General features: G+C 41.6%; 1 protein-coding gene across 1 annotated transcript; it reads left to right on the top strand.

Moving 5' to 3' along the window:
* The first annotated feature begins 403 nt into the window (after positions 1-403).
* Positions 404-17963, top strand: LOC311111288 (mitochondrial carrier homolog 2-like). The gene is made up of 13 exons (XM_084154004.1): positions 404-577; positions 1462-1546; positions 10630-10736; positions 11080-11106; positions 11232-11288; positions 11663-11720; positions 11858-11909; positions 12002-12061; positions 12332-12425; positions 13029-13076; positions 13422-13489; positions 16895-16970; positions 17175-17963. The coding sequence occupies exons 1-13, from the start codon at positions 491-493 to the stop codon at positions 17259-17261; spliced, it is 906 nt and encodes a 301-aa protein (XP_084010130.1). The 5' UTR covers positions 404-490; the 3' UTR covers positions 17262-17963.
* The last annotated feature ends 67 nt before the right edge of the window (positions 17964-18030 follow it).

Below are 18030 nucleotides of genomic sequence, written 5' to 3'. Positions count from 1 at the left end.
ATCAGCAAAACGCTCGCCCACATGACACCATACACAATGTCTGCCATCTGCCCAGTACAGTTGAAACCGGGATTCATCCATGAAGAGCACACTTCCCCAGCAGCCATCGAAGGTGAGTATGGATACTGCCGAGCTGCAGGGCTTACAGTGGGTTCCCTTACTTTGATCTTCATGGTCTTCTTTTCACCTCAAGGTGTTAAAAGCATAACACTATTCCTACAGGGGTCTAGGCCTACTAAAAATGTATGTGTATGCACAAAATTCATATAGCCACTAATCTTTCAGAGAGGATGAAAACAAATTACTTCAAACGTCTATACTCCAGCACAGTAGTCTGAAGTCTTGGCCAAAGTCATCTGAAGAGTCTGCGGCCTGTGCGGTCCGGGGCGGTCTCTTCTGTGTCATGTGAGTTGAGTTGCTAACCTACTGAAGCTTCCTTCCTCTCTTCCCGGCTGGTGGGAGGAGAAGAATCCTGTCAGTTTGCTCCATAATGGCGGACACGTGTGGCCAAGTACTTCTGGGGTCTGGATTAACTGTCCTTTCCCACCCCCTCATGTACATCAAAGTTCTAGTTCAGGTAAGATATATAGAGATTAAACAAACATAACTGACAAAAATGTTTTGATCCAGCTAGCTTTACGTCGAGGCGAGGTCGGTTCTGTAACTGACAGGCTACTGTAGCTAGCTGCAACAACAGCCGTAACGACTAGCTGGCTAACTAGAACTAACGTTACATTCCGGTGTTGAACTCTACATACTCCACACAGCCGATCGCTTCAAGCTGATCTCATGAAAAAAAATATGGCCTAAACGGCAGTTAATTTATTGTTTCAATACGTGTGTTTCTATAGCTAGCTAGCTAGAATTAGTACCTACGGGTTTGACGTCACGAAAAGGTCAAAGAGCTAAACTACGCTAGCTAGCGAACTAAGTGGGTTTCGACGGTTTGGTCGCAGATAAATAATGACCTTGTGATAAAATGATTTATATCTAGCGGTTTTGTGTAGAAGGGATGCAGCTTTTTGTCAAAATTGACTAAGTAGCAGGTTATGAGAATGAAAGTAAGGTTGAGAAAATGTTTAAGGTTAGGGTTAGCTAACAGTATCCCATCTAGACATTACCCTATCTAGCCAGCTATTATGGTAACGATTGCGACATTCTCAATACCATGACAATAACGACTGGCTAACGTAGCTAGCTAAGTCTCATTCAAAACGTTCAGGACAGAATGGGCGCCCTTTGGCCCACTCACCGAGTAACGCGAGCTAGGTAAGGTTATAACACGACAGGGTAGTTCGCTGGATCATTAATGCATTATGTGCGCAGTTATCATAATTGTACTGTCAAATTTCTACAAAGAAAGTAAAATCAATTTAGCATATTGTTAATTTAGCTAGCCCTAGCTATAACTAACACATACTGACATTCACTGCAATGTATTATGTCATTACTCCTTTTCAGGTTGGACATGAACCTCTCCCTCCCTCCCTTGGAAGAAACGTGTTTGGTAGACAAGTGTACCAGCTGCCAGGACTGTTTGCCTATGGTGAGACCTGAATTTCAGTCTACCCACTTGTAAAACGATTAGCTAGTTTTCTGTGGTCCTCTATAGCTCAGCTGGTAGAGCACGGCGCTTGTAACGCCAATGTAGTGGGTTCGATCCCCGGGACCACCCATACACAAAAATGTATGCACGCATGACTGTAAGTCGCTTTGGATAAAAGCGTCTGCTAAATGGCTTATTATTATTATTATTATTATTATTATTATTATTATTATTAGCATCAGGCCGGTTGCACCTGTTAGTTGTAAGTGGGTTGTAACTCTACGTCCAACGTGAAATGTGCTTAACGCCGGACCTGAAAATGATACCTGTTACACCACCTGGGCGTAAAGGGCGTAAGCCCTTCTATGAGTTACGCCTGACCCTAGATTCTACGCCTAGTAGGGAGCATGCGTGGGGTGTTAAATTGGGACTATCTTTCATGATATGTACAGAAAATAATAGCAATTTATATTTTCAAAAGGATGTGAGTCTCATGTTCATATTTCACAACCGCTTTTCGAGTTGCCTATGCGCGAGTCAATAGCAAAATAAAACCAAAGACATTTGTTAAGTTGGGTCAATTCAAATCTGGTATTAGGAACAAAAGAGGTCAATACACGTCTTCTAAAATAGACTAGTATTTTAATTAATGCAAACCACTTCAATGGTAAATATGATGTTCGTATATACGGGTTCACTGAAATACCACGCAGGGCACTCAGAGAACTGATCCATTGTTCTAAGTTCTTCTTCAAATACTCTGACAGAGATAGTTCCCGCTCCCTGCTGGCCAATCAGAGTAGAGACTGAGCGTGGTTTAGACTTACTCAGCCAATCGTTGGCGCACAGGCTGGTCCCAGCTCCTTGGCGCTTTACCGTTGCACACTGTTGCCAGGCATACGTTGTTATCATCACAACTTGTAGAGTCAGCACCCATAGACACTGTTCCCCTGTACTCCTTGTACCTACGTCCTTGGACGGTTCAAAGATCACAGAGGCAGTGTTCGTGTATGTACAGTACAGTACAAACCCATTATGTTTAATCATTAATGCATTCCTTCTAAGCTAGGCATCACATCCAGTTATGAGAAAATAGAGCCCCACACAGTACAGTATGAATATAGGCTAAAATAGGGCTGGGTGATATGTCCAAAATATAATATCAGAGTATTTAAAAACAAAAAAATGACGGTATTTGGCGGTATTTTATGTTTTTTGAATAATAAAAGTTCAAAATGTGCTTTATGAGTAGTGTGTGACCCTACCCTAGGGTGGCAACACATACATTCTAAGTGATTTCAATGGGTCTTTCTCTATTCTGATGGTTTTATACTGTTCAACTCAACTTCAACCCAAAATAATTTTCATCATTTTTTGCAGTTCCTGCACTCATTTGAGATCACTTTCACACTGCCACGTAGGGCTGCACGATATGTGCAAACAATCTAGGCCATATTTTTAACCAAATGTTACAATTGCGATTTGACTTGTGATTTAGAGCAAAGCACTTGGGTGAACTGTTGGAATCATGGAAATAGAACGATTATTCAAATTCTATAGTTAGAATATAATAGTGGGAGGTTTGAATACAGTGTTTGATAGGACAACAAATGAAAATGCCAGTGAGGAGTTATTGTGACAGGGTAGGAACCAAAGTGTTGACAAGTGTTTCCTAGGGGACCCTATAATATTTGGCTACATTGAATGTTTTCTCTTAACTACTTAATTTAGCTAACATATTGTTGCTTCGCGTTTTCCTCATTGATTTAGAAGATACTGTTGCACAAAAAACATGCAGATTTAGGTCTACACCCCCATATTGTTAGGCTGTATAGCTAGTTAGGTTTGCTCTGACTCAGTACATTTATTAGCTAGCTAGCGATTAGCATTAGCGGCTAACAAGATTTAGGCCCAATTTACAAAGAAAAGACAAACTAGCAGTTTGCAGATGTAAGAAACACAAACTAAAAGTGTAATTATAGAACGCTAGTGGATTTATATTAAGAACAACATTGTTTCATGTGTTGCATTAACCATGCAGAGACAGAATGCAATTGTCTTGCGGTAGAGGAACAACAAATGCGATCCTTGATTGAGGGGGGGGGGGCTAGGTCTGTGTGGAAAGCGGCATTTAGAGAGAGCACAGAGAGATGACTCAAGTAGCGAAGTAAACTATAAAAATTACACACAGCATATCACATTTTAACAAACCAAACATACAAATACCATTATAAAAGGTAAAGTAAAAAACCAAACCGGTCCATGCGTCAATACCGGTATATTGTAAAATATGGTATACCGCCCAGCCCTAGGTTAAAACTGCTTCTCCAATAGAAATCCTTAATCACACTTGTAGGCGATGTTGGCTAGCTATGCTCATGCGTAGAAAGACGTCATCAGGTCTAACGATCGTCTCGCGCCGAACTGCGCATGTGTAAGCCGTCAAAACAAAGGCACCCCTTCCATATAAAGTTGTTTTTGACAAATGATAACGTGTCAGTTTGTCACTTTCACAAAGGGTTTGGAGTAATAACATGTTCAACTACTTAAGACATTTTCTCGAATCTAGGTTGTCTTTATATTTTGAGAAAATGAACAACTAAGGAATAATTTTTCACTTCTCTCTGACTTCTCAAACCCCAAATCCTGGCCTGGTCTGTTTCGCAAACGTTCCCAGAAGTCTCGTGATGTTGAGCCTCTGGGTTTAGAAACTGTGATAATACACTTGATTTATGCTACATTATAGCATGCTACATTATAGCATGCTACATTTAGCATGCTACATTATAGCATGCTAAATGTGTCTGAGCATACATTAGCAAACTAATAGATGAGCTGCTACCGCCATTTGCCAGCCAGAGATCAAATAACAAATTATACATACTGAGATTCAGTTAAATGATAATCAACCAATGTGATTTTGTTTCAGACAAGTCCAGGGCTTTTAGTTGGGATATAGCCTAGGCTACTACGCAAGTGAAGAGCAAATTAATGGCATTAGTCAACTTTATTCCAGTATTTTCATTATTCAGTGATATTCATTTCTGAGGTATTTATTGATTGATCCATCCAGTTGTGGTTAAGAAAATGTGCATGCATACTGGTGGGCTTTGCGACGTTTAGAACTTCCATGACAATGGTAATAGCCTAGTAAAGGGCGCTGCCTAGCAACCATCATTATGAAGCATCAAATCTCATGTACGTGCATTGCTTACGCCTGGCTTAGACTAGTGTTATTTTTGGTTGGTGCAGCAGGTGTAAATTCTGATCCCAAAGTCAGATGTAACTACGCCGACCTAGCATTTAAGACCAATTTTTTATGTCTGACTGGTGCAATCAGCCACTGTTCCTTAATGGTACTAGTGATTAGTGGTGCGCCGGTCAGCTGTTTGTTCACCCGCACCCGCCTGCAATTGCTAATAGCCCAACCAAACCAACTATATGTGATAAAATGAAAATCTGAGGCCCTAAAAGGCGCTGCATGGTCAATCTGATGTCTGCATCGGGGAGACTGCCTCTGCAGAAGTCAGGGCATTCATACACTATACAAAAGTATGTGGACATCCCTTCAAATTAGTGGATTCGACTGTTTTAGCCACACCCATTGCTGACAGGTGTATAAAATTGAGCACACCGCCATGCAATCTCCATAGACAAACATTGGCAGTCGAATGGTATTACTGAAGATTTCAGTGACTTTCAGCGTGGCACCGTCATAGGATGCCACCTTTCCAACAAGTCAGTTCGTTAAGTTTCTGCTCTGCAAGAGCTGCCCCGGTCAACTGTAAGTGCTGTTATTGTGAAGTGGAAACATCTAGTGGTAGGCCACACAAGCTCACAGAACGGGACCGCCAAGTGCTGAAGAGCGTAAAAATAATTTGTCCTCGGTTGCAACACTCACTACCGAGTTCCAAACTGCCTCTGGAAGCAACGTCAACACAAGAACTGTTAGTCGGGAGCTTCATGAAATGGGTTTCCATAGCAGATCTACCGCACACAAGCCTAAGATCACCATGCGCAATGCCAAGCGTCGGCTGGAGTGGTGTAAAGCTTGCCGCCATTGGACTCTGGAGCAGTAGAAACGCCTTCTCTAGAGTGATGAATCACGCTTCACCATATGGCAGTCCGGCTGATAAATCTGGGTTTGGCGGATGCCAGGAGAACGCTACCTGCCCCAATGCAGTGCCAACTGTAAAGTTTGGTGGAGCAGGAATAATGGTCTGGGGCTGTTGTTCATGTTAGTTCCAGTGAAGGGAAATCTTAAAGCTACGGCATACAATGACATTCTAGGCCAGGGGTGTCAAACTCATTTTAGCTCAGGGGCCACATGGAGGAAAATCTATTCCCAAGTGGGCCGGACCGGAAAAATCATGGTATATATATAACTTAAAAACAACAACTTCAGATTGTTTTCTTTGTTTTAATACGATCAACATACAACATAAAGCTGGAGCCTGAGGACAGTGTCACTATTAATCATAAAACACGTCAAGTTTATTTGAAAATTCTATAGAAAAAGAACACACAAACACACAATGCCTCAGTGATTAACAGAACTGTTTCACAGATCACAGAACTATATCAGGGTGTCATTTCTCAGGCAGAAATGTAGATAAAAATAATGAAATCCTGTTCCCCAAACAAGTGCAAGAACCACAGAGTCAAGAATAGGTTAAATATACAAATAAAATAAAATCAATTAAAAACAATAGCACATCAACATAAAAACATATAAACATAAAGCTGGAGCCTGAGGACAGTGTCCAAAAGCACAACATCACTATTAATCATAAAACACCAAGTTATTTGAAAGTTCTGAGGACAAAGAACACACAAACACACAATGCCTCAGTGATTCACAGAAGTATATCACAGAACTATATCAGGGTGTCATTTCTCAGGCAGAAATGTAGATAAAAATAATGAAATCCTGTTCCCCAAACAAGTGCAAGAACCACAGAGTCAAGAATAGGTTAAATATACAAATAAAATAAAATCAATAGCACATCAACATAAAAACATATAAACATAAATCTGAAAGCGTTGCTCAAACTCCCGTAACAGTCCCGTTATTTTATCTTTGAACCGCTTCATGTCTGCCACATGTTGCGTGGCGCACACATTTTTCAGACAGGGGAAGTGAGCTGCATCACCACCGGCAAGTTGCGTCTCCCACAATGACAGCTTCAACTTGAAAGAACGTATGCTGTCATAATACTGCGTGACAACTTTGTTGCGCCCTTGCAGCTGTTTGTTCAAGTTATTCAGGTGCTCTGTAACATCCACCATAAATGCAAGGTCCGGCATCCATTCTGCGGAATGAAATTCTAACACTGGTTTGCCCTTTTCTTCCATGAACTGTTCAATTTCTTCTCGTAAATCAAAGAAACGCCTCAGCACAGCACCTCAGCTTAACCATCTTACCTCAGTGTGGTATGGCAGGCCATAGATGTGGTCTTTCTCTCTGAGAAGGCTGTCAAACTGACGGTGATTCAGGCTTCTGGATCGGATGAAATTAACAGTTTGGATGACCACCTTCATGACGTTATCCATCTTTAATGACTTGCAACACAAAGCCTCCTGGTGCAAAATACAGTGAAAAGTCAAAAAATCACATCCTCCATTTGCAGATTGCACTTTCTCTCTGAACTTTGTCACAACGCCTGCTTTTTTCCCGATCATTGAGGGCGCACCATCTGTAGCCAGGCTGACAGCGCAGGACCAGTCCACTCCGACCCTGTCCAGCGCGCCGACGAGTGCGGTAAAAATATCAGCTGCTGTCGTTGTATCTGTCATCGGCACCAACTCCACGAACTCCTCGTGACGGTCAATGTGTCATCAACTCTGCGGATGAAAATGGCCAGTTGTGCAACATCTGTAATGGCCGTGCTTTCATCAATTGCAACCGAAAACGCAATAAATGACTTTACTTTTTGCTTCAACTGGCTGTCCAAATCCACTGAAAGATCGGATATCCTGTCTGCAACTGTGTTTCTTGTCAGGCTGATATTTGCAAAAGCCTGCCGCTTTTCAGGGCACACAATCTCCGCTGCCTTCATCATGCATGTTTTTACAAATTCACCCTCACTAAATGGTTTTGAAGCCACTGCGATTTCATTAGCAATGAGGTAGCTAGCTTTCACTGCAGCGTCACTGATGTCTCGGCTGTGAGTAAACACAGACTGCTGTTTCTTCAGACCCGCCAACAGTTCATTCACCTTCTCTCATCTCCGCTGTCCTTGAAAGTTGTCATGTTTGTCGGCATGAAGACTCACATAGTGGCGACGAAGGTTATATTCTTTCAGCACTGCAACATGCTCTGAACACACCAAACATACAGCTTTCCCATTCAATTCCGTGATTAAATAGGATGACAATTTTTCTTGGAACACTCTGCACTCTGCGTCCACTTTTCTCTTTTTTGACAGAGACATATTGGGGCAATGAGGGTGCCAAAGCACATAATGTTAAAAGTAGAAGCCGTAATAAATATCGCGGGCAAAACAAAGTAGCTCATTGGCTGCACGTGCTTGACCTACTTGCTCTGCCCTGGTATAAACAGTTTGCTTGCTTAACACAATTGCTATTGCGCCATCCAGGGGACGCAATTGGAACAGCAGTTTATTTTATTGAAATATTGCAGCGCATTTTTATACTTTACAAAATTATTATTATTATTATTTTATTTTTTTCAAAATCATCTCGCGGGCCGGATTAAACCCGTTTGCGGGCCTGATCCGGCCCGCGGGCCGTACGTTTGACACCCCTGTTCTAGGCGATTCGGTGCTTCCAACTTTGTGGCATCAGTTTTGGGAAGGCCCTTTCCTGTTTCAGCATGACAATGCCCCCTGCACAAAGCGAGGTCCATATAGAACTGGTTTGTTGATCAGTATGGAAGAACTTGACTGGCCTGCACAGAGCTCTGACCTCAACCCCATTGAACACCTTTGGGATGAATTGGAACGCCGACTGCGAGCCAGGCCTAATCGCCCCACATCAGTGCCCGACCTCACTAATGCTCTTGTGGCTGAATGGATGCAAGTACCTGCAGCAATGTTCCAACATCTAGTGGAAAGCCTTCCCAGAAGAGTGGAGGCTGTTATAGCAGCAAAGTGGGGACCAACTCCATATTAATGCACATGATTTTGGAATGAGATGTTCGACTGGCAGGTGTCCACATATTTTTGGTAATGTAGTGTACTTGCGCTTCGCGGAGCAGCACAGAGCTGTTGTGGAGGAAGTTGTCAAGGAAGTGAGTTTGTGTTTATACAGGACCTCCCGCCCCTACCAACCGTCAACCAATCATTTCAATGCGGAGCAATACGGAGCCCTCCGCCTTGTTACAAAATTTGGGATGCGCACGGCAATGTGGCACTTAGCTCAATTTAGCCTCTGCATGCCTCCGGAGGCTCTGCAATTGCACATTTTCGGATCAAGCATAATATAGAAAATACGCTGTAGACTACAGTCTGAGATGGCAAACAATTTTTTGACAGGGGATGCAGGATCTTTTTTTTGCCTGATTTTAAGATATGTTGGTGCTTATAATTTCCGACATTTTGGTAGGTTATTAGTTAGTCAACTTGTCTATAATTAGATACATGCAGCTTATCTTCTGTCATTATGTTGTCCTAGAAGACTAAATAAGCCCTTGCTCACCAGAATGACATAAATCGATAGAATGCTTCAATCTTGTTGACATTGGTAAAGTTTTCTGTCATCTCTGCTTCTTTCGTGGAGCAAAGACGTTTAGGGACTGGGAAGAAATTGCAATAAATAAAATAAAAACGGGAAAGATTTTGCTAAATTTCCAAATGACATTAGTTTGACCGGTTGTAAGGAAATAGAAAGCTGTGAAAATGACCCAACATGTTTCTGATAAGATTTCAGTTTGGCTTGGATGCATATTTTATGTGGTTGAAATACTATCAGCTGTTATGATGCTGATAAAGATAGCATCTCTCTACAGACGGCATCTAAATGCGCATTCGCATGCTCTCAAGATGCTGAAAGAAATAAATCATATTTCTCCACTCCTGTTCCCGAGTCAAAATGTATCCTACATTTGGTCTATCATTTTACTGAAAGAAATGCTTAATTCTGCAGGAGTTAATATTACGGCTATGTGAGAGGTTATAGACCTACAGTCAGTGTCCAGATTTCAGTTTCCATTTAACCCATCTGAACAGTAGGCTACAGTTCCCTTGATGTGCCATAGGCCTATTTGAAGTCGCTGTCTTGTGACTGTCGAATTTGTATAGCACCTCACAATCATCACACGCAACATAGCCGGCACTGCTATCATCCTCTTTTACCACTTCACCAAATCTTTCCCAAACATTACTTTTCTGGCCTTTGATTCTCTTTATTTTCAACTCTCCTATTCGCCACTTTTCTCTTATTGAATGAAATTCCGACATTGTCCTTTTTGCCTCCGTGGATCAATGTTAACTCTTTCTGCCCGTTCCCAATAGCATTTGGCGATTGGCGTGTAGTCAATTTGGCGTGTGTACAGTTAGGCCCTAAAGCTTTATAGGCTTACGCACTAATGCCAGATAGCCTAAAATAATGACAGAAAAAATTATAATTTAGCCTATAGATATAAATTGCACAAGAATGATACATTTGTGTTTTTTTCAAGGTATTGTTTTCTCTTTATTTAACCTGCCCTTCATCCACACACTATTTCATGACCCTAAACCAGCCCGCCCCGTGGATATAACCACCCCATGGGTTATGAGTCAACCTGCACATTACTACTAGTGATGGATTTAAACTAGACGTATCGTTTTATTTTTTTTGTCATTTTAGCAGACGCTCTTATCCAGAGCGACTTAAAGTTAGTGAGTGCATACATTTTCATACTGGCCCCCCGTGGGAAACGAACCCACAACCCAGGCGTTGCAAGCGCCATGCTCTACCAACTGAGCTACAGGGGATCTTGATGTTAAACACCAGCTAGTAGGCTACCGGTATTAAGACTGGCCTGTCCATACCATACAGTCTTACTAATGAACATGTTGATTTTGTTTGCTGTATTTTCCATGTGTTTGTTCTTTGATCCTCTCATTTCTGTCTTTTAGCAAAGCACATCATAAAGATTGACGGCAAGGCAGGTCTCTTTAATGGCCTAGCCCCCAGGCTCTGTGCAGGGACCATCGGCACCCTTGTACACAGCAGAGTCTTGCAGGTGGGTCTAACTAACAAGCTGGCTTTATCTAACTTACTAAATACATGTTAGCTGATATTTTCAGACCTCAGCAGTAGTCTAGCCTCAATCCTAAAAGAATGGGAAATGTGATTACATTCTGTATGGAAAGTCATGCTTGTCAGAGAATAAGCTACATACTGGCTTGGGCATTGACTCTGTGACTTGAACTGGATTGGCCTTTCACTTTCTTAGGATGGTGAGTGTGACAAATGCTATTCGTTTCTAAATTCATAAACTGACATAAATGCTCTGGATGGCAATGTGTCAACACACCATTATGAAAATGGATCTCCGTTGAACTAATCACTGTTGTCTTTTACAGAGATGCCAGGATGCAGGCAAATATGAGGTAAATATTTTGGCCTGGTTATGGGTTAATGTATAATTGACTCTTATTTATTTTATTAAATTAAAGGTAACTATCTTTTAAATGCAGGCTGTGGTTATTGATGGTCATTTTTCAATCCTTTTTAGGTCTCTGGAACCAGTCAGAAAGCTGAAGAGGGATCCTTACAGCATGTTGTGAATGAGGTATGAATGAATTTGTCCAGTAAAGCAGATGGTTTGACAGATGTTTGTTTTTTTGCATATTATTGCCTTTGGAACAAAGTTGACACAACCAAGATCAACTGAAATATTCAGATTTGTTTCACAGTTCTGTTAGACGTGGTTTGAACAGACCTTGATCTATAAATGTAGTTGTGCTTTCTTTATTGCCGTGGACATCATCTGAGCATGTCTATTGCTTGGCTGTGTTTTTTCACCGTAAGCAAGTAAGTTAATATCTGGGGTGGAGATGGTTCTTGGTGTAAGGGGAATTATCCCCAGCTAAAGCTGTCCAAACTGGATTCATGTTTCCTCCCAAATTCTGCATCACCATTCTTTCTGTTTTTCTTTTACCACAGACAACCAAAGAGATGATAGCCCGCTCCTGTGCCACGATCGTCACGCACCCCTTCCATGGTAAGTGTACTGTTTGTGTCTAGCACCTTTTTGTCATGTCATCCTTTGCCCTAAATGTGTGTTCTTGTAGGATAATGACTACTGCATGGATACTGGGTTCTTAGTTATTGGATGGTTATTTTCTGTTTGTTCCAAAGTGATCACCTTGAGATGCATGGTCCAGTTTATTGGTAGAGAAACCAAGTACAGGTGAGTTTCTCTTATCCTAAGTTCAATATGGGTTTATACAATTTATAGCCATGTAATACTGAATATTACAAATGTTTCTTGTTTTCTTGCAGTGGAGTGTTTGATTCAATCGTCACTGTCTACAAGAATGAAGGAGTTCTGGGATTCTTTGCGTAAGTATGATCTGCCTTTGGCTACATGACCAATGTTCCATCAAGGGCATCCTTTACTCTTGACCAGCTAAATTACTAGAATACATTTGACCTCAGTAAATTCAGTCAATCGTTTTGAAGTTGTTATTTTTAAAGTAGGTTTATGCTTGCTCCTGAATCTTGCAAATATATTGTTATTTTCTGGATGCTGTTTCCTCTGGATGTCTGTACCATGACCTCTTTTTCCCTGACATCTTAACCTAACCGACTAATAGTTGTGCTGTCATGCAGGGGCCTTATTCCTCGTCTGCTGGGTGACGTGCTGTCTCTGTGGATCTGCAACATGCTTGCCCACCTCATCAACACATACGCCATTGATGACTCCGTAAGTCAGATGGATTTGGGATTTTGACACTTGTTTAAAGGTCCAGTGCAGCCGTCTTTATCTCCGTATCAAATCATTTCTGGGTAACAATTAAGTACCTTTCTGTGATTTGTTTTCAATTATAATGGTAAAAAAAGAACAAAAATAGCTTCTTAGCAAAGAGCCTTTTCTCAAGCAACAGTTTTGCTAGGACTGTCTGGGTGTGGTTTGAGTGGGGAGGGGGAAACTGAAAACTATCTGTAATTGGCAGAGAGGTTTGGAACTCCTTATTGGTCTGACTAATTTACCACCTGGTGATGTCACCAGGCAGGCCAAAACTCCATCCCACCAAAAGAGGCTGAACATTCAGGCGGCCTTTTCAAACTGCTCTTATACTAAAAGGGCATCATAATTTTCACAGTATTATTCCAACCTCATAGTGTGGTATTCTATGTATATTTTTTTAAACAAGGAAAATCACGTTTTTGACTGCACTGCGCCTTTAAAGTAGATGTGGACCTCACATCAAAAAAAGACCCTGTACTGAAGTACATTGTATGTCAGTGTAGAATGAATGGGTAAGTGAATTATGACATTATTTTATTTTTAATCCTTTCCTCACAGATGAGTCACACAGGAGAAATAAAGAACTGCTCTCAGGCTGTGACCGGGGTAAGTGTAAAACATTTGTTTAAATCTATAGTTTGTCAATGTAAGGTCATAACACAGGCAACTATTATTACCATACAGGTAATAAACAGTCAATGTCATTTTTATTTGGGTCCAGTGTGGCTCAGTTGGTAGAGCATGGCGCTTGCAACGTCAGGGTTGTGGGTTCAATTCCCACGGGGGACTAGTACATAATAAAATAAATGTATGCACTCACTACTGTAAGTTGCTCTTTATAAGAACGTCTGCTAAATGACTAAAATGTCAATGTATTGCTTTGGTTGCTCATGTTCTGTCAATTTGTTGGACTGTTTTAGTTCTGTAATTTCTATCTCCCTCGTGTTCCAGTTCTTCGCCAGTATGCTCACATACCCCTTTGTTTTGGTGTCAAACCTCATGGCTGTGAATGACTGCGGGTAAGTTGCTGCATTTTGATGTTTTTTTAATATTTTGCTTTTAGTTTATTTACAAAATGTAGAAAGCTTTGAAAGCTGTCAAGTTGCAATGTGTGGGTTGGGATCAGCGGTTTTCATGACATTTGAGGAAGCCTTTATTTCCTAATTGTTTTGCCTGAAATAAGTAGTTCTGTGCAGTACATTTTATCTTAACCTGCCTTAAGCAAAACATTACTGGTTTAAAGGCCCAGTGTTTTATATGTTTTTCCACATTGAGGTTGAAAATTATAATGCCCTTTTAGTGTAACAGCTGTTTGAAAAGAACACCTGAAATTTCAACCTGTTTTGGTGGGATTGAGTTTTGGCCTGCCTGGCGATATCACCAGGTGGTGTAAATTTAATAGACCAATAACACAAAGCGTTTCAAATAGGTCTGGGCGATATATCGAATTAATTAGAATTTGTTTTTCCAAGATATTCCAAATACCTGCCTGTATCGCAAGAATCAAGTTTATTTGTTGTTTTTAAACAGCGTTTATGTCCGCTTGTTCTCATCTTGTTGTTTTGGTCTCGTCTCCTTCGATCCTTCTGTGCTTTGTACACCTTCCCATTTACACCAGAGATGCGTATATAATGACGAGATGCTCATGTCTCCGCACCAACAATGGGAGTCATTGTCCCACATGCACGAAGGCAGGTGACAAGCTAAGGTCCAAAATAAACCCATAGAAACGCATTGAGATTATTTTTGACAGATTTTGGCGAGAGTGAAACCTCTCGCTTTGCAACGTCCTCTCTGTTTACACACACACCAAGCCCCTCCCCCTGCCACTCACAACAACAAAGATGAGAGATAACTTCTTCCTCTCTGACAAGCGGATTCAACTCGCTATTTGTATTTGAGGTTTGGTCCGACAAAATCGGTCATATGGACACCGAAACATTATTTTACTTTAATAGAGAAGTTAACCTTTCGAACGATACCCTTTTTATGTCTCCACTCCTCAAATTGATCCCAGAGCAGACTACTAAAATGGGAATATCAATGAACATTGATTCTGGAAAACGTATGATCGCGCAGCATTGCAGTACCGCTAGCAGCATTTTAGCCAAAGACTGTTATACTATCTGTCTAGTCTGTTTTGTGAATGTGCATTAAGCATAAGGTAGCTCACTTGATTTCAACATCTGATCAAAGTGTACAGGCTAGCATGCTGTTCAAACAGTTGAAGGACAGTAGTATGTTCACATCAATTCAACTGTTCTGCCTTGTTAGCTAGCAAATAGATCCAAATTGGCTAAACTTGAAATAAGAAGATTAGCTGGCTACTCACTAGCACGTGGATTTGAGAGATTAAGAGACCTGTGTTAATTTTCTAGAATGTATAATTTCACAAGCCCTGAATTCATTAATTATTGCTTACTGTTTGAAATGCAGTGTATTTGACCTTTAAAGCTTATTTTGATAACTTTTATTTTTTTGGATAAATTGTTTAACAGCCATAAGTGTGTGTGTATGTATGTGTGTATATACACTGCTCAAAAAATAAAGGGAACACTAAAATAACACATCCTAGATCTGAATGAATGAAATAATCTTATTAAATACTTTTTTTCTTTACATAGTTGAATGTGCTGACAACAAAATCACACACATTATCAATGGAAATCAAATTAATCAACCCATGGAGGTCTGGATTTGGAGTCACCCTCAAAATTAAAGTGGAAAACCACACTACAGGCTGATCCAACTTTGATGTAATGTCCTTAAAACAAGTCAAAGTGAGGCTCAGTAGTGTGTGTGGCCTCCACGTGCCTGTATGACCTCCCTACAACGCCTGGGCATGCTCCTGATGTGGTGGTGGATGGTCTCCTGAGGGATCTCCTCCCAGACCTGGACTAAAGCATCCGCCAACTCCTGGACAGTCTGTGGTGCAACATGGCGTTGGTGGATGGAGCGAGACATGATGTCCCAGATGAGCTCAATTGGATTCAGGTCTGGGGAACGGGCGGGCCAGTCCATAGCATCAATGCCTTCCTCTTGCAGGAACTGCTGACACACTCCAGCCACATGAGGTCTAGCATTGTCTTGCATTAGGAGGAACCCAGGGCCAACCGCACCAGCATATGGTCTCACAAGGGGTCTGAGGATCTCATCTCGGTACCTAATGGCAGTCAGGCTACCTCTGGCGAGCACATGGAGGGCTGTGCGGTCCCCCAAAGAAATGCCACCCCACACCATGACTGACCCACTGCCAAACCGGTCATGCTGGAGGATGTTGCAGGCAGCAGAACGTTCTCCACGGCGTCTCCAGACTCTGTCACGTCTGTCACGTGCTCAGTGTGAACCTGCTTTCATCTGTGAAGAGCACAGGGCGCCAGTGGCGAATTTGCCAATCTTGGTGTTCTCTGGCAAATGCCAAACGTCCTGCACGGTGTTGGGCTGTAAGCACAACCCCCACCTGTGGACGTCGGGCCCTCATACCACCCTCATGGAGTCTGTTTCTGACCGTTTGAGCAGACACATGCACATTTGTGGCCTGCTGGAGGTCATTTTGCAGGGCTCTGGCAGTGCTCCTTCTGCTCCTCCTTGCACAAAGGCGGAGGTAGCAGTCCTGCTGCTGGGTTGTTGCCCTCCTACGGCCTCCTCCACGTCTCCTGATGTACTGGTCTGTCTCCTGGTAGCGCCTCCATGCTCTGGACACTACGCTGACAGACACAGCAAACCTTCTTGCCACAGCTCGCATTGATGTGCCATCCTGGATGAGCTGCACTACCTGAGCCACTTGTGTGGGTTGTAGACTCCGTCTCATGCTACCACTAGAGTGAAAGCACCGCCAGCATTCAAAAGTGACCAAAACATCAGCCAGGAAGCATAGGAACTGAGAAGTGGTCTGTGGTCACCACCTGCAAAACGCCTATCATTTCCACCTGTTGTCTATCCCATTTGCACAACAGCATATGAAATGTATTGTCAATCAGTGTTGCTTCCTAAGTGGACAGTTTGATTTCACAGAAGTGTGATTGACTTGGAGTTACATTGTGTTGTTTAAGTGTTCCCTTTATTCTTTTGAGCAGTATATATTATATATATATATATATATATATATAATTTTTTAAAAATAGGAATGATTTTTAGGCCATATCGCTCATCCCTAGTTTCAAACCTCTCTGCCAATGACGTCTAGTTTTCAGGTTACATATCCCTCGTCCAAATTGGTCCCTCACTCTGACCACTGACAGCCATGGCAAAATTCTTGCTTGAGACCATTGACCATTTTAATTAAAAACAATCACAGTAAGATACTTGTTACTCAGAAATTATTTGATAGAATAATTGGCTGCATTGGACCTTTTTAAAGTTTCCCTGTAGTGTGTGGTTTGTCTAAGGCTGGCTTTCCACCTAAGCACTCCTGTCTTTTACAGGCTGGCTGGCGGCCTCCCTCCCTATGCTTCAATATATCCAACCTGGGTGGACTGCTGGAGGCACCTGAGCCTAGAGGTAGGTTGCTGCTTTCAAAACGTTAATGCTACACAAAAACACAGGTGTAACAGACACGGCTTGCCACCAGGATAAGATCCTTGGTTATTCACATTGGTTAACAAGTGTTTCAACATTTTCTAAATTGGTGAAATATTATGGATAATGAATTTGTGCCATTTAAGATGTTCCTGTTTTGTCTTTGTATTCCATCTCTATTTATAGGGAAACATGAGCAGAGGCAACAGTTTATTTTTCCGGAAGCTGCCTGTGGGGAAGACTTATGCAATCGACCAGAAGAGATTTTTTTAAGTCGAACTACCTGCATAGAATCACATTGTAATAAATTGACATTGCCTGAATGGGGGTAGATCGCTGGCATCTAATCCTTTGTATGCACTCGTTTACGATACTTTTTTTTTTTTTTTAACAACCTGTCTGCCATCAAGTAAAGATAAAACTGCATTATTTTACAGCAATGTGCTGCTTTGATTGGAAACGTGAAGATCTTTATTTTAATATAAAACTCTACTGCAGGATAATTAAAATGGAGCCGTTTCACCTAAATCCAGGAACAAACAAGATTGCAATAGTGCCCATTTCACCTCTTTCTGTGATGGCAGACGGAATCATGTCACCTATTGCCAATATATACAAACTTTCAGAATACCCTGTATATCTGGCTGGCATTGTGTAGAGTGGAGGCTCCCCCCGTGATCTCCTTGTTGATACGAGTTTAAGATGGCAGTTTTCAGCGAAAATCTGCATGTAATGTTTAATTCAGAAGTTATTGGGACCCTGTGTCAATGTGTTGTATTGATGTGTATGATCATTCTACAACTTCAAAGGGTCCATGTGATAAGAAATGGATATGTGCTGTTAAGGTAAAATGGGGCCACACTGAGCTATGGAAAGTAGTTTGAGTTGACAAATGTCTATCGCCTTGTCGACGCAGTCAGGTGCTTGTATTAACTCATTTTGACTGATCCCAATAAAGATGCTTTTGACTTCTTGCTTTCTCTTATAGCATTGGGTTTTATAAGCTTTTGATTTCATGCTCATTTTAGTTTGCGGATGTGTG

Source organism: Coregonus lavaretus (assembly GCF_964263955.1).
Source record: "Coregonus lavaretus genome assembly, chromosome: 37".
Taxonomy (NCBI): domain Eukaryota; kingdom Metazoa; phylum Chordata; class Actinopteri; order Salmoniformes; family Salmonidae; genus Coregonus; species Coregonus lavaretus.
This window is presented reverse-complemented; position numbering and strand designations above follow the sequence as displayed.